Here is a 23,737-nt window from a genome sequence, read left to right as displayed (position 1 = left end):
CAGTCCTGGCAGCGCGGGAGCTTCGCGGCGAGGGCGGCGGCACCGCGGCCAGCTGCGGGCATTTCGCAACCCATAATGATGTTACTGCTGTTGTATGTAAATACAGCGCTGTAAACACGCATAGTGCCACGTGCTGCCGCTCTAAAAAGCAGGAGCCGAAGCCCGCGGTTACCTCAGCAACGAGAAGCCACGAACATCGTGCTGGGCCGGCCCTGCCAGGGCGTCTGCGTCCGGGAAATCTGCTCCAGGGGTGGTTTGGAATACAGGAGGACAAACGGGCTCGTGCCCGCGTTTTGCAGCGTACAATAACCTTACTCCACTGGGACTTTTTGTGAAGCCAAAGTCCGCAGGAGCTCAGAACATCCCGAGATGCTCCGAGAGGGACAGGAGGGAAACCAAGGGCCTGAGATCGCAGCAGTTTCACTGGCAGAGGGACCTTGTACAGGCTCAACGAGCCGCGTAAGCTGCTGCGGCCCCGGTGCTGTGAGAGCTCTCGGCAGTACTGGCAGTGCTTGCAACCTTACAGCAGGTACGGGATCCGACAGCAACCTGAGCATCCACACCCGAGAAGGAATACATCTTGGGAAAGGCTGCCCGGTCCAGCTGGAAAAGATGAGGTCTGTGACTGCCAACAGCAGCTTTCCCTTTCTGCCCTCGTTCTCTCCGCTGGTGACAGAAGAGAGTTGACACGCATCGTCCTCACAGAGAGAAACTTAACTGGAGGAAAAGCCTCGCTGATACAAACAGGGCTATTTCTGTACCGCGCTATTTGCTAACGCAGCTCCGCTCAGTGCGGCCGGACCGCGGGGCACCGCACGGACGGCGCACGCTCCACACACTCTGCATGGACACCGCGCACACCCCGCATGGCACATCCCGCACGGCCCGGGGCGGCACTCATGTGCCCCAACCCCGCGCGGCGCCAAGAGGGGTGTACCGAGGCCTCCCGCGGGGGCGGCTGGTTCCCGCCGCCATGTTGGGAGTGGCGGATGGGCGGTGCCCGCTCTCGCTTCCGGGGGCGGCGGCGGCGCGCGCGGGCCGGCGCTCGGCAGCGGGGGCGGGCGGGACATGGGACCTTAAAGGGGCGGCTGAGCACGGCCCAGCCCGGCTCGGCGGGAGGGAGCGGCGGCGGTGGTACCGGTAGGTGTGCGGCCGGGCGGGCTTTGCTAGCTCGCAGCGCCCCGGGCAAGGCGGTAGCCGGGCGGATTCGGTCCTTGGCCGCTTTCCTGCCGCGTAGCGCCCTGAGCGGGGCGGGCGGGAGCCTCTGTGGGCCGAGGCGGCCTTGGCCCGGCCGCGCTCGCCCCGCGGTTGCCGGCCGGTCTCGCCTGCGTGGAGTAAGGGGGCGGCCGGGACGCGGCGAGGCCGGGGGCGGACCCGGGTCCTCCAAGCCCCCGCCTCAGCCTTGGGCTACACCCGTCCCCTCGTGTGTGGGGAGGCCTTGCGGGCTCCCCCCTGCCGGTGGTTTTTATTTGCTTGGCGAGAGCCCGTGAATTGAGCTGTTGATAGGATACGGGAGAAAACCCACCCATTGCTGCGTCTTCTTAAACCTACATTGTGCCCGGTTGCCTTTGAACTCAGCCGTAACATGTTGTAGTGGTAATCAAAAAGCATCGAACGTAACCTGTGTTTTGGTGCTTCCCTCAGCTGTAAGTCTCGATACCCTTGGCTCTTCTGGGAAGCTAATAAGAGTCAGCTTTATTTTTCACTTTTTTTCCCCTCTTTTCACTTTCTGTTTCACACAAGAAGGTTATCAAATCAATACACGTGATTTGACAACCTAAGTAAACGAGCTTAAGAAAGTTTGGAAATTTCTTTATGCAACTTCTGTAGCTATTTGCCTTCCTCTTTTTTGCTCCCTCAAAAAGGGCAGTAGATGCTCAGTGTTCAGAACTAAGGATGTTGTTTTACTTCCCCTTCATAAACAAACCTGATCCTGTGCTGTAGAGAGAACAGCTATGTAGGGAGGTGTATAGGGACAAAGGGAAAGCCTCCTATGGTATTGATTGACTGATGGAATTGAGCAGTTAATTGCTCACTGACATTCTAGTAATAAATGCCTGACCTCAGCTCTGCAGTTTTTGAACTAGGTTATTATACAGCACAATTTGTGTCATTAGAAGAAATGGAATCTGTTACTGTCTGTATGTGAATCAAAGTTTGACTATAAAATTCTGTTGGCCAGTAACTAATTTGAAGGAGGTTTCACGAGGCTTTTCCAGGGACAAAAATGAATTGTTTAGATGAGTACAGAACTGAATACACTGCACAGAGGAGGTGGCATTGCTCACGCCCGTTCTTTGTGCTATCGCCTCTGTGCAGTGTGTTCAGGAAGCTGATAAGAAAGCAGGAAGCATGCAGAGTTGTGTCCTGTTCTTGGGCCCTGGCCTCTTCCCCCAGGGTCACAGATGCTTTATTCATTTATCTTGTAGGCATAATCATGTGGAGGAGTACATTCTGGTGCTGATACCTTGTGCTACCCTGCATTATCTGGGCTGAATTTCAGCTAACTAACAAGTAGGATAATTGCTTGTGTTAAGGAAGGGTTTTTAAGAAAACAATAACTAAATTAGTGATGATGAATTTGAAAGAACAAAAGCCTCCAACCCTAAACACAAAGGTACCTAGCTTGTAAACTGCTTAATTTTTGATCTTTGCAAGCATGTACATACATTTCATAATTAACATTCATGTTTCTAAGAATATTGTTTCATGAATTTTTCTGTCTTCTGGTGAAGCCAACAGTTTGCTTTATAAGTGAAAGAACTGAGAGCATCCACTATCACCTGAGTCTGTACCAATTCACTGATGGCTAAAAATACAGCTCATGGGATTCTGGCTTTCAGTCAATTGCTGCAACAGTAGGGTTGTGTCATCACCTAACTCCTCCCTTTGTGATAAAATGGCAACATAGGCTGCATTTCTCAATCTTACTTTTAGATGTACTGGAAAGTAGCTATTCTTTTTTTCCCTGGTATGTACATGAAACATCCCATGAAAGAATTAGTGAATTGGGAATTGTAGGGATTTTAGTATTCTTACTAGTGGCTTATGTTAAAAGGGTAGAGTACAAGTATTACTTTCTCTTTCTTCTGAAGTGAAGAGATAGTTAAATACTGTTATTTGGAAGTAGAAAGGGTAGGATTCTTTGATATCATGAATTTATAAAAATGAGTAACCTTAATAAGCCTTATGGTTTTGATATTAAAGAGATAATCTTATGCCAACTTTCAGTTCTCACAGCCATTGTCTTCCATGGCCAAAAGTATTATGTTGATTTCTTCTTCTCTCACTTTACTTCCTACTCACAAGAAAATTGTGAATGCCTTACTTATTCTCCCTTTATGGAACCAAAGCACAGTCTGCTCTGTGTTATCGATGTTACCAAAACATCTTCAGCAGAAAAAAACCTGAAATGCACAACAATTGGTAAACATTTGTGTTTAGCTTTTAGTTTAGAGTTATTGGTAAAGAAGGAAGAAAATATTGCGATATTGATTAGAAGCGTATCTTCATAGCAAAGGGGCTGGGTTCAAATAGAGGACCCTCAGACGGTGAGTAAGGGATCAATTTATGATATGTAGCAAATGTGGTGGATATATGACAAATTTCTGAAAGGTATTCTGCCTGTCAGAGGCACAAAACTGCTGCTTGTTGCAGATCTCCAGCCAGAGATGCAGGACAAAAGTCTTATCACTCAAGGTGGTTTTGTGAAAGTGCAAGCAATCAAAACAATTTATTGGTCTGATGCAAGTCGACTTGTCACTTTTGACAGCCTGCTCCTGTCTATAGTCTTTTACAGACGTGGACTGTGTAACTGGAGTTGAACAAGCACTTTACTAGGTCTTGTGGTGCCCTGCAGTTAATTTAAATTCATAAAGACCAGTAAGGGTTTCAAGTGCTTTGGATAGCACAGCCTGAATGCGTCATGACTATCATAAAGAAAGGAAGTAAGTTGTCTTTTTTTCCTAGAGCTGATGAGCATTAGAATTTCTTCTCAACTAGTGCTGAAGAAAAACATGTTCAAGCAGCATGTAAATTGCCTACTATAGCTTATAATACCTTGGAAGTGTATCATAAGCCTAAGAAGATTATTGGTATTGAAAAACCCTTGAAAACACTGTGCAGCCTCACTGTTGTACTGGCTTTTGGAGCTCGTTTACATTGGAAACTGAGTGTGTTGGCATAAAAAGCTGGCTTCCGGTTTGCAAGTAATTCCGAATGAAAATGAAAACCCTTAGTGGTAGAGAGGAGTATATTTGACCAGTGAGAGGGACAACAAAAAAAATTTCATGTTAATTTTTACTGTGTGATCTGGGAAGGTGAGTGGCCAAGATGAATTATGTTGTTGCTGGCTGCATAAAACAGCACTTGGATCTTGAGAGTCTGTCAATTCAAATGCTTTTTTCCCCTCCAGAGGTTTTAATTTGCCTATTTTCAGGAAACCCAGCCAGTGAGCTGCTGTTGGATGAAGTGATACTGCCTTGGCTTTCTGATCACAAGCAGATATTTAGAATTGAAGATGTGTACATGCTGACAGTAGGTCACTGTGGGTATTGCTAACACTGAATTTGCTGCTATTGCACTATGAAAGTTATGGCTTGGCAGATGTTAGCTCTCAGTTCAATAGTTGAGATTGGGACAGAACTCTGATTCAACACTTGTGACTGATCCACCTGAAATGTGGCCACGTGAGCAGCGCTTTTCCCAAGCAAAAATTTGTCCCATCTTCTCACAAGACCACCCTACTGCTAATATAGATATAACCATAGCTGACATCACTCTGTGTCACTCTCCAGTTTTTTCAAATTAGACGAAGAACCTACGAAAATGCTTCAGCTGCTATATGGGTGTGTTGATAAACCAAATTAAGATCTCTAAACCCGAGATGCTTTAAATGGATCTGGCACCATACCAAAATCAGCCCAAAAGTGCTTGTAACGCAGGAAATATCTTGAGGTTTTAAACAGTTCTGTACAATCACCCTTGCTTTCTTTTCCTCGGTCATCTCCAACCTAAGAACCTAACATAGGAGGATGAATTGAAAGTTTTTCACAGTTTTTAGAGGCATGACTAAATGCAGAGTAAGTGGAAAAAAATGTATGTGCAGACATAAATCTATTTTCTTTTACCTCACTGTTCCTCTTGTCCAAGAGATAGAAGTAACTTCAGCCTAAACCATCCTCAGCTGGCTTGGGCAGTAATACCATAACTTTGAAATGCATTATAGTGGTGAGCTTACGGGGTGGCTTAGCCTAACAGGAGTTATGAAGAGATAACATTATGGTTGGAATTGGAATTTCAAGGAACTTTTTCTGCCCTCACGATCTCCAAAATAAAATCAGATTATTATGATTTGCAGGCCATGCATTTATTTCCTTGTTGCTCTTGTTTCACAATGAATCTTCCTTTTTTTATATGAATGTGTTGTAGTCTTAAATTTCCTGGTAGAAAAGTTTCATGAGGCTCATTACTTCATGAAGATGTATTTTTGTAGCAAGTTTAGCTGTGTCTCACCTAAAAATCCACTGCGCAGGCTGGAAGGGTTAATGACCTTTCCCAAAATCTTCGCTCGGGAAGACTGGCCATTACAGTTTTGCATAGTCTGTAAGTGCCAGGCCTTCCTATGTAAGGGGCAGAGGGAGACTTGTACTGAAATGCGTTTAATCCTTGCAGGTTGGTAACTGAGTAAATACTGCAGAATACTTTTTGATAATGAAAAGTAAATACAGCTGACATCACATCCTTCTTCAAAGGAGTTTTACTTTGTATTTAGGCACATTAGTTACTTGTTTAAAACTTAGCAGTCTAGAGAGAAAATAAACTAAAATAACGGACTGTTCCATTATAATTATGAAGTCTCATTTTAGGCTGTCCTCTTTTTTTCACGTTGGTTACTTTGTGGTTAGGATTTTTAAAATGGAAGGAGAGGGAAAGCAAAACAAATAGGCATTGAACATGGATATTAAAATAAATGCTTGCCTTGGCAATTATCATAATAAAAATACATGTTAGGTACACTTTAGCCATATCAAGTTTTTCTCTCTGTATATTTTGTCTTTATTGAGTAATCTTAATGCCTTGGATACAGAATCATTTTGTCATGTACCATTAACTTAAGAGCTGGATACCTCAATGGGTGCTTCGATTCCTCGGCAGAAAGATGGGCGAATGAGTATCCTCTATGTGTATATACTGTGTTCTGTTGGAATAGCTGAGTTGTTATTTCAATACAAATGATGTCATCTTGGGTGTTGTAACTTCTTTAGAGATATCTTGCAGTAAAGGCACATACTACGTTCAGCTATTCCAATTAGGCATGCAACTATCAAGTGTGTATTTACATCTCTGGAAACAGGCTTTTTTGGAAATGTTTGGTTTCTTTTAAATTACTGTTGTGTGCTTTTTTGACTGTTTTAAACTGCTGTATGGTGAAAAGTCTTTTTACTGCCTGGGGAATGTCTTTTTCTATTCTGCTTTATGGCACTAATTGCCTCTGCAGAGCTACTGTGCAGGTTATGTGTGGGCTTACAAAAACAATGCTGCAAACTAATGGGAATAAAACTGGCTTTTTGGAATCTATCGCATTGGGTTTGGATATTCAGTTTTAAACAGAAATTATAATCAAACAAATTCAAAGAGCCTGTTTTAAGAAGAAAATGCTATCTTGTTTTGCATAGCTCTAAAGACAATGGCTGAAAAGTGAAGGCGAGTAAGCTTGCTGGGAAGTATAGAGAAAGAAGAGTTCTCTCATTGTTCTCAGTGTCATAAGACCTTAAGAAATTATCAGAAAAGACTAGAAAATAACTGTACCCTATTATCCACGATAAAAGATTGTCAGAACATTTATCTCTTAACCAAGTGTTCTGAGTGGTTTTACTTAGCTTCCTCGCACATAGGTCATTTGTCTTTGCAGTTATGTGAAATATTGTTTTAGAGTATGGTTTCATTTCACAAGAGGCAAAACACTATGTGTCCAAATATGAGCATCAGAAGATAAACACATGCTTACCTCAGCTTTGAGGAATCCTGGATTTTCTCTGTCTGCTATGTGGAAGGGTTTTTTCCTCTACATCTTGCAGCTATATTTCTTCAGTGTTAGATCAATTTATAAACAGTTTCAAGACCAAATACCATTGATTTAAGGGGAAAGTGGAGGAGTGCTGTGGGTTTCCATAGAACTTCTTGCTGACTGGCAGTGGAACTATTCAGGAAGATGTGAGCAAGCTAGGGGAACACAAAGCTTGTCTGTCAGCTGTTAGAACTGGTTTGCTGATGACACAAAGCTGGGCGGAGTGACTGAGGCTTCAGAATGCTGTGTAGCCCTTCAGAAGGACCTGGGCAGAGAAGAACTGTCTGAAATTCAACAAAGGCAAATGCAGGGTCCTGCGCCCAGGGAAGAATAACCCTCTGCACCAGTGCAGGCTGGGATCTGACCTTCTGGAAAGCAGCTCTGCAGAGAAGGACCTGGGGGTCCTGGTGGACAACAAGCTGTCCATGAGCCAGCAGTGTGTCCTTGTGGCCAAGAAGGCCAATGGTATTCTGGGGTGCATTAGAAGAGCATTGCCAACAGATCGAGGGAGGTGATTTCGCCATTCTACTCAGCCCTGATGAGGTCACATCTGGAGTCCTATGTCCAGTTCTGGGTTCCTCAGAACAAGAGAGATATGGAGCTCCTGGAGCAAGTCTGGTGGGGGGCAACAAAGATAATTGAGGGACTGGAGCCTCTCTCATACGAGGAAAAGCTGAGGGAGCTGGGCATGTTCAGCCTTGAGAAGAGATGACTGAGAGGGGACCTCATCAATGTCTGTAAGTGTCTGAAATGCAGGTGCAAAGAGGAAGGATCCAGGCTCTTCTCTTGGTAGTGCCAAACAATAGGATGAGAGGCAATGGGCAGAGACTGATGCACAGGAAGTTCCATCTGAATATGAGGAAGAACTTCTTTACTGTGTGGGTGACTGTGCATTGGAACAGGTTGCCCAGAGAGGTTATGGAGTCTCCCTCACTGTAGATATTCAGAACTCTCTGAATGCAATCCTGTGCAGTGTGTTTTTAGGATGACCCTGCTTGAGCAGGGAGATTGGACCAGATGACCCACTGTGGTTCCTTCCAACCTTACCCTTACTGCTGAACTTCTGTGATTTGGTGGCAAATACTTGTATCTGACATTAGATAATTGCTTGAAAACAGAACTTCAGACACTTTCTGGTTTAGTGTGTTACTGTTATCTTATTTGTGTCAAAAATGGATTGGTAGTTCCTCCATCAGCTAACATAAATAGGACAAAGTTGAGTGGGAATGGTTTGATAGCTAACAGTACATGAAGTAGCTCTTCATGTGATTGTTATGTCTCTTCAGGTAATTACTACCGTATTTCAGCATGGCATTATCTTTCATAGGACTTTATTAATAAGATCACAGTTGTCAAGCCCAGGGTTTAATTTAGTAGGGTGTCTGTAAGCTTCAGTCTTGAAGTTAATTCATAATGTCATGAAGTTACCATCCAAACTGCACTACCTAGTGTTCTTAGTGTGGTAGTTGGAAGTGCTAACTGCTGTTGTCTTCCTTCTTTTTCAGCCTCACTGCTAGTTTGTTCTTCCAATGGTTTCTCCATGAACATGTGGTTCTAGTAGCACAGCACAATGTTCTGGCAGTACTGAATAAAACACAAAACTCAGTATCTGATTAAAAAGTATACACTCTTTCTTCAGATTTTGGGTGTTTTGTTGACATGAAGGTAGTAGTATAATGCATTTGCAAATAACTGTTCGAAGATAGGAGACTTATTACCCTTTAAAGACTTATTTTATAAACAAATCCTTCTTATGCATTGTTTGAGAATATTATTGTCATACCCTTACTTCAAAAGTCAAGAAACTGTTGTCCTGTGTAGCATTGGCTGCAATATGGCTCTCGGGTAACTCCAAGGCAGTCTGTAGGGTTACATTGTACATCCAGCAGTTGTGCTTATGCTGGCATGTGAACTTTTGGGTAGCCAAATCTATCAGAGATAGATTTGAAAACCTTTGCTACAGTTACAGAGTGATAAATACCAATTAAAATTTTTGCGGATGCTTTTGCATTTGAGGGATTCACCATACCACAACAACAACTACTTCTGGAGTGTGACTGGAATCATTTTAGGTGGTGTTTTATCTATGAAAATGTTTCCCCTTCTTATGACTCTTGAAATCCCTCAATGGGAATGGAAAGAACACTTAAAACTTATGCTAGTAACTTAAAGGTCTTAATGAGTTTTTTTTCTGGATTACTGGGCAAACCCATGTGCTTTTCCAACATGGGGAAACTTGTTATTTTAAGACTTAATTTCCTGATTTATTTTTTTTTACCTTAAAACAACAATAGAGTTTTCAAAAACTGTTTAGGAACCCAAGTCTTGGAAAGGAAATTATTGGATATACCAGTTGTTCCTGTATTTCTCTTAGCTCCTAAGTTAGGTCATATCAGCTGAATAATTATTTTAGTGTCTTCTAGTCCTGACTAGGTGTTGTACTAAGCAGAATGAAGTGTATAGGCTTTCATTCTTTGAACTACCTTCTAGTTTCAACTCTAAATACTGATGAAAGGATCAGTATCCTTTCAGAAATATGATGCTTAACTGGTATCTCTTATTACAGGGGGAAGATTCTCTTTAGTGTGATTACTTACAAGTAATATTACCTCATCATGGAAGAACTATCACCAGAAGAAATTCAGCTGAGGGCCAACCAGGTCACTGATGAGGTAAATATTGTAGGAAGATATCTAGGATTACAATACTTGCCTGATGAAATTAGAATATCCTTTTAAAAATAGACAGACAAGGGTCTAGCTGAATGTTTTAAATTTTCACTTGGCTAATACTGGAGTGAAGACTGCTCCTAAAAATAAGAATGAATTTAAACTTCTGAACTGTAAAATCACCTGCTTGACTGAGCACTGATCACCTACCCAGCTCCTGACTACAGAGAAAAAATGCAGGTTGAGTACGCACAGTATTGTTAGTCATATTGATACTTCGTGACTTTCTTATTTAACTAAAATCGATTTGAATATATCTCCTTTTATAATGACTTTCCAATGGGATAAGCAAAGTACTAGCAAGGACTAAAAACCAAGGAAAAAAAGTAATGTGCTGCTACTATGGCTGTATTGTAGCGTGTATTAGATATAAACAGGTTGATGAACCTTTGTATACTCATTGCCTTGCTACAATGAACTGGTAAAGAAGACTTTCATACCCTGAGATAGATATATAGATAGATATAAATATACACAGACAATTAATGCACTCATTTTAAAATTCTCTTTGTAGTCTTTGGAAAGCACAAGGAGGATTCTTGGTTTGGCCATTGAGGTAAGGAAAAGCTTTAGAATTCCCTCTGGATTTAAGTATAAGAAGCAGCATGTAAACTGTCACAGTTAGCTTAATCAGCTTTTTGTCTTTCTCAAGACACACATGTCAGTAGAAGTTGCTGCTTTAATTCAGTAGTAGAGTTGGAATGACTTAAACTTCATGAATTTCACGTTATGTCAGATCACAGAAGGCTTGATATCCTTTTTACCTGTTTTCCTCTTAAACAAAATTACTTAATCTCCAAATGCTACAGATCAGTTATAAAAAGTCTGTGATGGTCAGTTATGACTTTGTCCCTTGCTTCTTTCATTTGTCTTTTAGCTCACTTTACCTGTGAACAGTGTGAAAATGTCTCACTTTGAGGACAGTAGGGCTTTATTGGGTGGGGTAATAGAGAGCAGGGCTGCTTTGGGTTCTAAACAGACGTAATTCTACATACACCTTACAATCTGTTCATCAGTTTTAACTTTAAAGATAAGACTGAAACTCTCAACACCCTTGTACATGACTTGAACCAAATCTGTATTTTGGGTTTATCTGAGTGAAGTTTTATGAGGGATCTATTCCCCTGCGCTGTTATGGCTTGCTGAAGGTGCTGCTGTTACCAGTGAGGCATTGGAACCAGCATAGCCTAATGAATAGCTCTCTAACACAAATGTGAAGTACGTGTAATGAGCCAACAAAAATTTCTCTTGATATCATAGTTTGGTGATTCATTCTATGCTGCCAGTTTAAAGTAAAGCATGGGTGCAACTTGCATGCTAGATTCAAGATTTTGAGCCAGCAAAGAGCTGTATTGTAGTGTATTCCTCAGTGCTGATTTCTTTTGCTTCATGTTCTAAAAGTAGTGATGGTCTATTCTCTTCATGATCTCTTGTGCTGAATTCTCAAAAATGGTTATGCAGGCTTTGTTTTGCTTTCTTCTCTGCTGGCTTCCAAGACTAAAGGCCTTGTCAGCCCTATTGAAGGGTGTAGGGATAAAGAACAAGCCCAGTGCCGCTTCTCAAAATGAGGCACAGCTAGGTCTACCTTTTTAGCTTGATGTTGTCATAGTTCAATATGATTATTACAATAAATTTTATCATCTTGTTGTAATGTAAAAAAACAAAGCCTCACAAAAGCACCACTAATTGAGATAGGTGAGATGCTTATCAGCCTGTTTCACTAACATAGGATCTAATTTGAAACTTAGAATAGCTTTACTACAGAAGTTATTTCTAGCACAGTGTTTTATTATAAACTTGGCTGGATTATCCAATTTACTATGAAGACCTTCAGATTTTGCACTGCTGTACTGAAATCTGGTTTTATATCTTCAACTAAATTTCTTTCTGCAGTCCCAGGATGTTGGCATCAAAACTATTACCATGCTAGATGAACAAGGAGGTAAGTTCTTCCTTCTTCCTCTCTAACACTAAAAGTGATTATTATGACTGTAAGAAAAAAATCATCATTCAAGAGCTGTTGCTGAAACTAAAGGTTTCTTAAAGACTACTTATGTGAAAATGAGATTTGCTAGTTGGTTTTTCACAAATGTTTGTAGTATTTAAAAGAGGTTTTAAAGTAATTCAGAGATAATGTTAGTTACAATGTAATACAGAAACTGCTTCTCTCCACCGTCCTATGAATGTAACTGTGTGCATTTATTTTAAAAGCAGCAAAAAAAGTGCTGGTCTAAGGATAAGGAATATATTTTTCATGTAGTAAACAAAACTTATCACTTAATATTTATCTTAAAAAAAAAAATCCTATAAGGCAGGAAAGAAAATAGGCTTTAGTCTTGGTATAAAGATAGAACTGAAACTTGTTAAGTTCCTGATTTAAAGAAATGTTAATATTCCCCATCCTCATCTTCCCCCAATCCATGTTTATTCAGGTTACTTGTTTCTTTCCTAGAACAACTAAATCGCATAGAAGAAGGCATGGACCAGATAAATAAGGACATGAGAGAAGCTGAAAAGACACTGACAGAGCTCAACAAATGTTGTGGGCTCTGTGTCTGTCCTTGTAACAGGTCAGTTATATTGGTACTTGGGTCTGAAGTTCTAGAATATTCCCAGTAGCTGCTGTACTGGGAGATGTTCACTAATAAAAGAGCTAACTAAAAAATGCTAGCAAAGTTGATTCTTTTGGTTTGTAGAGCTGCACCCTTATAAAATTGTATAAGAGTAGCTAAAGCTTACTTGCATCTAACCATATGTTGTGCCCCTTCCACTGTAAATATAACTGTTGTATAACAACCTCCCCAATTGTGCCTTAACTTCCTTAAAGCTGATATTTAGTAGAATACTATCAATGCCCATGCAAATGAGACCAAATAGGACTTCAAATAAATATGTAAGTGCCCGCCCCTGAGAAATTTGACTCCAAAAATCTTTTTTTTTCACAAAAGCGCTTTTGTACTAACTTAAAAGCAAGAAACCTTATTTTTGGGGGAAGGAAAGTAGTATTGGTTCTCTAGGCATTTAGAAAATATTCCTGCTTTAGGGAGGGTGAGAGTAGGAGAATAGAAGAACAGAACAGACATTGGTGTTAAAGCTTTGATCTTTTCAATGATGGCTACATAAACTCTTGCAGACCTGCTTCGCACTACCTTTATAACATTACTGTTATGGCTACCATATCCAAGTCAGTTGAGTAATCTTGTATGGCACTTGATTTGTACTTTTAAACACCTAAACAGCCTGAACAATGATCAGAATTATTTTTCGAAGGTGTACTAGCTTTAAGTAGCGTGTCAAATTGTTTTGAGTGAATTGGATGTGATCATATTTCTTCCAAATGAAGGAGAAATAAATTAAGTGTGGTAACTGAAATGAATAATGTGTGTATTTGTCGTTTTTTGCTCTTTAGCATGAGCAAAAAAATCTTATTCAACTGGGAGGCAGCAGAAGTTTAGATAGAGATTCCTTGGAGTGGCTGAGTCTGGTTATCCAGGAGAATACTTTGAGGATCATTTAGGATAGATATGAATGTGGCTTTTAAGACTGAAAGTCCTAGAGCTTGAGGCCCTTGAAAAGACAGATAGTTCTGTCCTGACCTCTGGATAGGTATGCTTCCTGCTTTATATTAGTTGGATCAAGCTGCTGGACTTTGAGCATTTTGACACACTCAATCTTTGTTTCCTATAGTTGATAGTCTTATTTCACTGAAGCTAAGCAGCTTATTGACATTGAGCAAGCTTAGAATTTGTGAACTCTTGTGGCACTCCAAGTACACAGATAACAAGAAAAGAAATAAGAGTTGTGTACCAAATGAACTGTAATGTGCAGAAAAAAAAATCTACCAGATAAGTAGAGGGCAGTGCAGAAGAAGAAACAGAGAGTGTCTTTAATATATCTACTGGTACATCAATCTTTCTGTCAATGCCAGAATTATTTGTCAACCAGTTATCTCCAAAGCTTTTCATTTTTTTCACGAGCATAAAGCTAAATCGGAACACTTGTTGAATTAAATATTGCTTTTCTAATTTCTCCTAGGCTTAGATTATGTATAAAAGCTTTCTAAAAACACAATACTGGCAGTACTGTTTTACAATCTATGTACTAATAACAAGTTGCCTGTTTGTTGGTCTTTACTATTCTTTCTTCTCCATTCTTTCCTCCATTCTCTTCTAACACTGACGCTTGCTTTCTAAAAATGAAGACTAGGATAAGAAGCTGTATTCACTTAAACTGGTGACAGTGGATTTTAGGACAAGGTCAGTCTTAGTAGTGCAGATGCATATTTAACCAGCTGTCTGAAGTGATGCTTCTGTTGTCTTTGTGCTTGCATGTGCATGATGTCTGTCTGCATGCAGGTCTCCTTATGACTGATGTACTGTAATACTGATGTGAACAGAAAATACCCATTACTACAGAGGGGTAGTAGTTATAGAAATGGTGAACAACTGCTTGAGCTCTTGCTGGTATGGCAAGTTGTATAAATAGCTTTAGTTTTACAGAAATGAAATGAGAGAAGTGAACATTTGAAATGTTCAGTTGAATTTGAAAAACAGCTCTTAAAAACAGGTGGTGAGAAAATTTGTTCTTAACTGTTTTTAGTTCAAACAATGCTGTTTCTAGCTGTCTCCTTCAGATGTGAAACTAATTTTCAGGCCACTTGTTTTTTGGTAATAACATCCTTACAGTTGCCTCTGAGACCTAAGACTTTGCTTATCCAGAAGCAAATCACGCAAAGTTCTCCTGCTGTTGTGGCTTTAGTATGAAAGAGATTAAAATATAATGCTCAATCTAGTTGCTGTAAACCTAAAGAGATCTGTAAGCTTGTGTATGTACAAAGAGCTAGAATTGACTAGTTTAGGTTTCTTTAGGGTTTTGCTAGGTTCAGCACTTCAGTTGTGAACTGAGAAGTGATTCCATTTCTTCCCCTTCGTGTATTCATTCTAGATTACTGTTTGTAGGATCTGACCTGCGAAACACCGTTTCCCATTTCAAATATGTAAATGCCAGTAGAATTAGGGGAATATTTCTTCATTGCAGTGAATTTCACAACACTTCAAATGTATAACATCTGGGCTACTGAAAGGCACTGTATCTATAGAAATTGATTACAGGTAACTGTAAAGTTAGATGTACTGAAAGACACTACAGATTTCCCTTCAGAGGCTTTTAAAGAAGCAGAAAAGTGGCAGTGGAATCTGGATTGTCTAGCTTAAACCTGAAAATGCCAGAAAACAAGGTGAACATGAGAATATTCTTCTCAAAATGAGAACTGACCCCAATTTAGATCAGTTATTTTTGTGTTATATTTTCTTTCCTTCTTGCTTTTGTGGCTCTGTGATTCCTGAGACTGCTTTGTGTCAGTGTGCTTTTAATTTTTTTTCTTATGAATTATGCGATAGAAGTGTAATGGTAAGTTGTTTTGATTTAACGGAGTTAGTACAATTGAATTGCATAATGCATTAGCTATTTAAATATGATTACTGTTATTTTATAATCAAAATTACCCTGAGAAACATTAAAAAGAAAGACTTGGCAACAGAAAATATTTTATAAAAACCTATAGTGATTTATGATTTTCTTGCATAGTATAGCTATTTGTGTTTGAGGAAGTTTTTTCACTCATCCCCATTTCTTCCTGAAAAGTAACCAATCATGATTGATTATACTAATGCCTGTTGTAAGTGCAACTTTATCTTGTGACATGTAAGCCTTCCTGCTACTGTCATAAGCTTCTGTGTCCTGGTGAAGTATATTACTTTAATTCTTGTGTTAAAGCTTAAGATCACATTAATCACTGTCCTTAGTTGTGTTTGTACTATGAAGATATGAGAAATTGTATTACATAGACGAGGCTTTATCCATACAAAACTAGATCTCTTTAAGGCACAAGACAAATGTTTCTGAAAATCCTAGATTAATACTGAATTTCAGTCAGGAAGCCATATTTCTGAGGTAGTCGTTCAGATTTCTTATCTTTCTGGAGTAGGACAAAGAACTTTGAGGCCAGCAAGGCATATAGAGCAACCTGGGGAGATGGAACAGAGAACTCAGCAGATCATGTGATATCCATGCAACCAAGACGTATAAACCAGCAGCAGCCTCAGGCTTCTGGAGGACCAAGTGGTGGATATATTACAAGGTTTGCTTGTTCATATTTCTTAGCAGTTATCAGCTTCTTTCAGATGCATTTTAGGTGAAGTTCTTAAATAGTAAGTTGAAGGAGTTGTTATAGCTTGGAAAGGAGATGGCAGACACCTATGCTGTCAGTATTGTAGTGCTCATCTTACACTTTTTTTTTTTTTTTAATAGTGGTGATATTATCAGTCTATTTCTGGATGTGAGGACTATAGAGCTTAGTACTCAGTTATTGAGGGGACTCTTAAAAAAAAAGAGAGACTCTCTTAGTCATAAAGTGTATTTGAGATAAACTCATGTCTTAAAATTCCTCTGTTAGCTAGTATTTTAATTTTTAAGGCTATTTTTGTAATAATGGCTAGCTTAGCACCTTTCTTTTGGTAGATGCTTGCTTGGAATGCAGAGGGCTTTGAAAGGGGAAAAACATACCTTGGCTTAAATACATTGTGCAACAAAGTCCTATTGGACTAAATCTAGAGTAAAGCAAGTTCTTGATTCTTGAAACTTTACCTTAATTACTTGAACAGAATAACAAATGATGCCAGAGAAGATGAAATGGATGAAAATCTTGCTCAAGTGGGAAACATTCTTGGGAATTTGAAAAACATGGCTTTGGATATGGGCAATGAAATTGATGCCCAGAATAAACAAATAGACCGGATAAACGTAAAGGTAAGTGTCAAAGGTGTTGTCTGCTTTCAGCTTAGAGGTTGTAACTGAGAAGTTACTAGGAATGTGCTACTGTCCTATCTATCAGTATTTGCAGTAAATATGCATTAAGGTTATACCATCCTCTAGGTTGCAGTGATTTCAATGGGAAATATACCTTGATGTTTGGGTAAGTAGTGGAAGATTCAAATGCTTCAGAGTGTCAGGAAACCTAAATATACAGCATATATACAGGTTACTACTTACTCTGGAAACAAATAAACTTGATGGGATCAAAAGGAAAAACATTTACTGGAGGTATAACTGGGGGATTGTTGCTTGCAGGAAATCTTTTATGCGGTAGGGAATAGGTATTCATAAAAATAGGGAGGTTCTTCTGGAATTTCTAAAAAGTCACTAGAATAATTAACTATAAAATAAAACAGATAATTAATATTGGGACTGAGAAGACTTTGGAATAATGAGGTTTGTAGGTGCACAGGGACATGGTCTGCCTTCATCTGCACGTGAAGTTAGTCACAGTAAATTTCTTTTTTTATTACTTTATATTACTTAAATATTAGATTCCCCAAACAGATTAAGCATATATAAATATGTTTGGCAGAAGGGGGTGTCTTTCAAAGGGAAACTTAATGAGTATGTTAGGCCTATTTTAGAAATGCCCATATTAAAAGTTCTCTTACAAACATCCTGGTTTAGAAAGGAAATGAAAGCTTTAATGATTAGTGTATATTAAAGACTTCAAAAAGCAGCAGTGAACACAAATTCTTGTAAAATTTTAGTATTAAGACAAAATGGGAAGTTTAAAAATCTCAAAGTTTAAAATCTCACTGAAATGTGTAGTAAAGTTAAAAGCAAGATAAATGATGTTTTCTCAAAGATATGGAGCTAGTTTGACAAAAATGCTGGTTGTACTTGTGTCAGCATTTCAATTTTGTCTAGTAATTAAGGGGTTGTTGTATTAATAAGGCAAATCAGCATAGTTCTATGGAGGATGCTTTAACTGTCTTTTGCTGTTCTTGAAATTGTAGACCTGATTATCAGGTAAAAAAGTCAAATATTTTAAAGTACACCAGAATATTCCTTGGAGTTTAAAATTAGGTGGGAAATTCTTACAACTTAAAAAGCAGACTGAAAATTGCCTGCTCAAATGAACTGCAAGTAGGAATTACTATTTTTAGCAATAGTGTTTCTAGTAGATTAAAGCACCTGTTTTTGGCCTGATGCTTTTTTGCTTTAGTGGCCTGAAAAAATCTTGCTGATCAAGTCTTACTAATTCTTAAAATATGATTCTATACAAGTTAGAATTGCTTTACAGAACACAGTGAAAATGAAAGTGCAATTCCTGGCTTTGTGACTAACAACCTGTGTCAGGATAATTAAATTAATCCTTTTCTGTTGATAACTTTTTTAATCTAGTGAGCAGTATGGAAACCAAATCAAAATGCTGAGTGTAAATCTCCAAAGGACAGTATCATATAAAGAAACAAAAAGCAATATTAAGTTTAACTTCAGAATAGAGTTGATGCTGCTTTTTTTTGTTTGTTTGTTTGTTTTTCTTTTTTTAATTCTAACTTATCTGGAAAATATATAGACTTGACTAGGTGACTTTTGGTAGTCTGCAGTGCTGTGCAGGACTCCTAATCTGAGTAAACCTGTAATGAAACTTATGTTATTGGCTTTTTCTTAGAAGCAGATCTAGTAGTTAGATGGATGTGTTTCTGAAGTGTTGTTAGTCTCACTTTTGTATAGTAGATTCTTGCCCCTCCCTCTACCCTTGACCTGAAAGGCAGGAAGGAGAGAAAAGGAGGGAAGGACTTGAACTGCAGATGTCCTTTTACCGGCCATTTGCAGTATGAAGTTGTGAAATAGCTAATACTTGGCACAGGTAGAACTTCTTAGGAGTTCCTCTAATGATGAGGACATTCCCCACTGCAGGCTGGATAACTGAGGAATTATTTCAAATCTCCTTATCATACCTTTCAACAAAACTGTATTTTGACACTTTTTCAACCTAGATGTTGTGAGCTGATTTTTTGATGCTTTATGGTAGTAAAACAATAATAAAGCAAAGAGCTTTTTTGTACAAATACCATATTCTTATGACACTAGGACACTGGAGGGTGTGTGAATGAAAACCAGGGATTTGTGCTAAGCAAAATAATTCTGACTTTATGCTAGGTCTACTTTTGACTATTACTTCTAGTTCAGAGCAATTTTGTTGCTCTGTAAAGGTCCTTAAGATGTCCAAAGACTTGGAGAGAGGGAATTTTTATCTCCTTATTTTGTTTAATATTGTTCCTGACCAACTGAGGCAAGCTGCTGTTTTGAAAGTCTGCAGCTAAAGAGTAGAAACTACTTCTCCTGATTTTTGTTTCTGCCAAAATTGACAGCATATACTGGCTTCCCAACTGTCTATGGCAGTGATAATACCTTGGAATTCAGAAGTTCATGTCAGTTTGAATTTTTAAACTGTTTTGCCTGGAGTCTGCAAATGATGTATGAATTTCTCTCTTTCAGGCTGATACAAACAGGGACCGCATTGAGCAAGCCAACATCAGAGCCAAGAAATTAATTGACAATTAAAGCCTACTGTCATTGTTCAATGACACTGTCTCTCCAGCTGCAAACCACCATATTCATGGATCTGTGAACTTTTATTCTTTAATAAGAGGGGCTGGGAAAAATGAAGCAGTAACTTTCTATAGTAATTAATTTTCTCTTATTGCTTCATGTAAACATGGCTTTGACTCAAAGAAAGCAGCCAACTTCCTTCTACTCATCTGCCTTCACTTCCTCTATACTGCTCAGGGCTAAAAGTATTAGGGCTTTGAGAATCTTCTTGCATGTTTTATTCCTCCTCCCAGTTTTCCTTTTTTTTTAATTTTTTTTTTTTAATTTCCTGCATCGAAAATACAGTCCTTTTATTGAAGCTGAACAAGCAGGGGTAACCTGAATTCACAGTTGTGGAAAGTTGGAGAGGGCACTTTGCACTGTTTGAAATACCTCATAAGTTGAGTGTCTTCACTAAAATAGGGACTTGGTGAACATTGTCTAACTTGTATCTCTAGCATGCTAACCATAGCTTTACAATCCAAACCACATGACTGGTTTGGGGTTGAGTTTGTGGATCAAAAAATTGAAGAGGCCCATTACTTACAGCTTGTGAGTTGAGGGCTTTAAAACACTTTGTAACCACACGAACTTTAAGGTAATGGTAACTGGAGGGATATAGAGGTTTCCATTTCTTTACTGTAAATTGGCATCACTTTGGAGGCCATGACTAGGAAATCATGCTGCATTGTTCTGATATTTGTTGTGCGTGTATATATATGCCTGATCTAAACCCTGTGCACACGTGAGTAGAAGAAAATAAAACTATCTCCCTAAAGTATTTATTTGATGGAAATTTTTACACCCCTCATCTGAAAATTAACTTCTAAGTGTTTGAATGATGCATCTAAACTGGAAGAAACTGAGTAGAAAAGCATGCAGATCTCTTGCATCCCATATCTTATTCTCTTTTGCCCAGTTTTCACTGGAGTTCAGTTTATGCCTTTCTCCAGTACAAAATAGTGACTGAAATCTGGTGTGGAGTTTGCTGTCAGCAGTGATTTTGGGAGTACTTTTTAAACCTATCAAAACCAGAGAAGCTTATTACGAAACTTTTTTGTCACAGGTCTGGAGGAAGAAGTAGCCATTTATGAACTGTATGCTAGTTCTAAATAAACTAGTTCTAAATAGTTTCCTGACTGGTTTATTATTGCAGATATTGGGACTGGCAATTGGAAATATTACATGTCCAAGTTACTTGCAACTAAAAGTTCTTGTTCTATTGCAGAATAGAGGAGTTTCTGACCAGGTGAGGTGAAGCTCTTTCCTATGAAGAAAAACATTTTGGTTTTACTGTAGTATAATTGGATTTATTTCCAGAATTTTTCTTTAAAGCTTTATAGTAATTAAATTGCAAGTGGCTTATATAATTTTAACTCCACCCAGCTATATACTATGCCTGTTTTACAGTTGAAAGTGATGCTTTGGAGTAACCCATGATACTCAGTGTTGGATGGCAAAAATCTTCAAACCAAATTGATTGGAGGAATAATTAAAACTAATAGCATTATGGGGTGTTTTTTTGGGAGGACAGTCTACAAGTATCCTGTAGCCACTAATATTGAATCCCAGGGCTAGAGATGACACTAATCCATTGAAATGTTTAGACAGTGTTAGGTATTTTGTTTTCTTTTTAGCAGAAATACAGTCAGTATTAGTGGTATATTTTCAGTTCACTCCCAGCACAACTTGATATTTAAAGAAAAAAACCAAAATCAGCAACCACACATACACAAAACTCAACAAAAACCTAACCAAACAAAACAGAAAAACCCAAACAACTGACCAAAGGATGAAACAGCTGCATGTAATAAATAGGCCAGTGGCAGTTTGCCTTATGTGAAGAAGGTGAAGTCATTTTTAGGGCATTAGGTACTTCAGTACTGTGGATTGGCTCCTGTCTAGCTTCCAGTAATTGTTGCAAAGCCAATGAATTTCAAAAGCTTACTAGTTGCCCAATCAGTAAATGAAGATTATATGCTTAAAAACCCAAGTAGCAAAGAAGTACTTTTTAAGAACATGGCATAGTAAACTTCAAAGAACCACCTACATAAGAAAGTGTAGGGAATTTTGGATGAGCTTTTTTTTTCCTTCTTACAAACTTCATGTTAACTGAAGGATTATTTGCTGCTAGTTGTGAAAGCAAAGTATACATTATTTAATTGTCTTCCTGGGACAGAAGACTGAATTGGTTACCTTTTATTCTGCTTACACAATGCAAACCTGCTCTGTAGCATTTGAACATTTCAAACATTGGAATGTTTTTCTCCCTTGCCACTACAAGTCCATATTCTTGACTCGCCTGAGCTCTAACAACAAATTAACACATTGGCTGACAGAACACTGTGATGGGTATATCAGAATTGTAATATTGCAATGAATACCACACAAGGAAATAATTTCTGAGACTCTGAGCTGAGTATTAGCGGAGCATCGATACTATTTTCTGATCTGCAAGACCCAAATCCATGAGGGAGTTGGTGCCTTTATGTTAGTGAACAACACAGTCTGCTACTTGGATTGTCTTACTGTTGTCTATAGAATAGATGCCTAATTTCCGTATCTATGGTATGAAATCAACCCTTGTACATCTTTGTATGTCTGAATGCTATTAAGAATGAAGGCTTACAGTTTCTGCTTTTGATTGTTAAATTATATATTGTGCACAAAAATACATACTTTTATAACTGAATGTGTTCTAAAATTATTTTCTCTTAAAAATGTCGTCGTTTAGTTTCCTGTCCTTGAAAAACTTGGCAGAAGTACTTGCTACTATGCAACTAGGAAGTTTCTCTTCTATTTTTATTTCACAGAATAATACTAACAAAGTATAAGGTGTGGTTGGGAAGAGAGGAATATTGTGAACTTTAACAGTCTACTTTGGATCCCTGTATAATCAGCATCTCCAAGCTTCAAACTATGAAATGTGTCTATCTCTTAGAAAGACTGCAGTTTGACATGGGTGTATAGTTCAGGATGATAAAGAAACAAAAAATACCTTTAAAACTTTCCAGTCAAGTATCAGTAACAGATACCTAGAATATACATAGTCCAGTAGGTAAAATCTAGTGATTTAACCTCCTGCCAATGCAATTTCACTTGTGAGGCAATTTAGTTTGTATTTTCTCTAATACGTAGAGCTTCAGATTCCCAGAATGCTCTTAAAGGGGAGTAGGTGTGGGGGGAAAATACAGACTTTTGACTAGCAACAGTTCTGAGCTGCAAGAGAGAGTAGCCTACCTGGGAAGGGCTTGGAAAAAGTACTTCTAATATAGTATATTACTAATGTAGTAACTAGAAAAAAAAAAAGATAAGGAACAGCCTGCTTTCGTAACTATTCTGAGCAGGCAGCACATGTCCCAGGGGTACACTTAAATGGCAATAATTGGTAAATTCAAGCTAGTCTATGCCTTGACGAAAGACCAATCTTCTTAACACAGCAATAGCTACAGTATGAATTCCAGCACGTGCTGCTTGTGCAGCTACCTGCGGAACTTACCTCTGTGAAGGCTATATGGTGAAACAATTCACTGTTTACACGATGCAGTGACTAAGTTGCTAATTCACCTTTGCTGCACTTCAAGCAGTGCTGTGTCTAAATGCTGTTTGAATAGATGGATGACATGTATCTTACTGAAATGGAAAATTGGAGAGCAAAAGGTCTGAAATAAAATACATGAATGGTTTACTTTGTTAACTAGGGTAGCATCTTCTACTTCAGTAATTCCAAGGCTATGAAACTGCAAGTGTAATTGTGCATGGAAATAAAATGATTTTATAACTTCAGTTGTAGAGTAGGGGTGATGAGAAGGGAAAACAAACTCCCACTATAAAACTACTAGTAGACGATACAGAGCACTGAAATGTATAGAACAGCATTCTACTATGTGACTTGGTCACAGTTATTCACTGCTGTGAGTTAAACATGTAAGGGTATCAGCCAGTTCTTTTTTCCTTGAAACAGTCGTCTTCTGTTCTGGAACAAGTTTTGTTAATCCAGAACTAACTCTGCTCCAATCAGTATTTTCCATGGTGCTCTCTCCATTTTGCTGTACAAAAGCTCTGATAGTTGCCATAACTCCAAAGTAGCAAAGGAGCCTAACAATGAGTAACTGAAAGGTTTCTAAATGTATTACTGATCACATAAAAGAAATGTTGACTTATTTTCTCAAATGCTTCCAAAAGCAGTAAGACTTTTTTATAGCATTGCTAACTCAATTTTCAACTGTTCTACCATCTCTTCTTACACCTCTTTGTTGAATAGAAAAAACAGATAAATGTTAAATGAGAGAAGCAGCATCTCTGTGCACACATATTTCCTGTTAAAAAATAATAAAACCAAAATGCCACCACAGCAGAGTGGCACCACATTGCCAAGTGTATACATATTGATGATAGACCACTCTAGAGTTGTCAGAGCTGGTGAATGCAAAGGGAAATTTGGTAACTGGAAGGCTTTGTTCTGTTCATATCTTGTGCACAGCAACTCTCTAGGAAAAACTAGTACTTCAAATGGGATTTA

At 38.8% G+C, this 23,737-nt stretch overlaps 2 protein-coding genes across 4 annotated transcripts in view; one reads left to right on the top strand and one right to left on the bottom strand.

Moving 5' to 3' along the window:
* ZNF106 (zinc finger protein 106) overlaps nucleotides 1-576 on the bottom strand; it is a 41,474-nt gene extending 40,898 nt beyond the window's left edge. The window contains exon 1 of the mRNA XM_039388958.1: nucleotides 173-576. The gene's annotated coding sequence lies outside the window, so the exon portion shown is untranslated. The remainder of the gene's footprint in view (nucleotides 1-172) is intronic.
* Nucleotides 68-21,907, top strand: SNAP23 (synaptosome associated protein 23). Of its 3 annotated transcripts, none has more exons than XM_039388963.1 (8): nucleotides 68-617; nucleotides 9,636-9,741; nucleotides 10,313-10,354; nucleotides 11,692-11,740; nucleotides 12,251-12,368; nucleotides 15,785-15,937; nucleotides 16,461-16,605; nucleotides 19,123-21,907. In XM_039388963.1, the coding sequence occupies exons 2-8, from the start codon at nucleotides 9,685-9,687 to the stop codon at nucleotides 19,186-19,188; spliced, it is 630 nt and encodes a 209-aa protein (XP_039244897.1). In that variant the 5' UTR covers nucleotides 68-617; nucleotides 9,636-9,684; the 3' UTR covers nucleotides 19,189-21,907. The 3 variants fall into 3 exon arrangements, with proteins under 3 accessions (XP_039244897.1, XP_027604361.1, XP_039244896.1); XM_027748560.2 differs by having other exon boundaries at nucleotides 68-1,140; XM_039388962.1 differs by lacking the exon at nucleotides 68-617 and having other exon boundaries at nucleotides 5,590-9,741.
* Nucleotides 21,908-23,737: the final 1,830 nt, after the last annotated feature.

Source organism: Pipra filicauda, unplaced genomic scaffold, assembly GCF_003945595.2.
Source record: "Pipra filicauda isolate LSUMZ 115617 unplaced genomic scaffold, ASM394559v2 scaffold6_size6359152_pilon, whole genome shotgun sequence".
Lineage (NCBI taxonomy): Eukaryota > Metazoa > Chordata > Aves > Passeriformes > Pipridae > Pipra > Pipra filicauda.
The sequence above is the reverse complement of the archived record's forward strand: the minus strand, read 5'-3'. Positions and strand labels throughout refer to the sequence as shown.

Excerpts from the sequence above, each read along its gene's own strand:
- SNAP23 (XM_039388963.1), top strand. The coding sequence starts at position 9,685 with ATGGAAGAACTATCACCAGAAGAAATTCAGCTGAGGGCCAACCAGGTC. Across the intron at positions 9,742-10,312 it reads CCAACCAGGTCACTGATGAG|TCTTTGGAAAGCACAAGGAG; the intron begins GTAAATATTGTA and ends TTCTCTTTGTAG. Across the intron at positions 11,741-12,250 it reads CATGCTAGATGAACAAGGAG|AACAACTAAATCGCATAGAA; the intron begins GTAAGTTCTTCC and ends TTTCTTTCCTAG.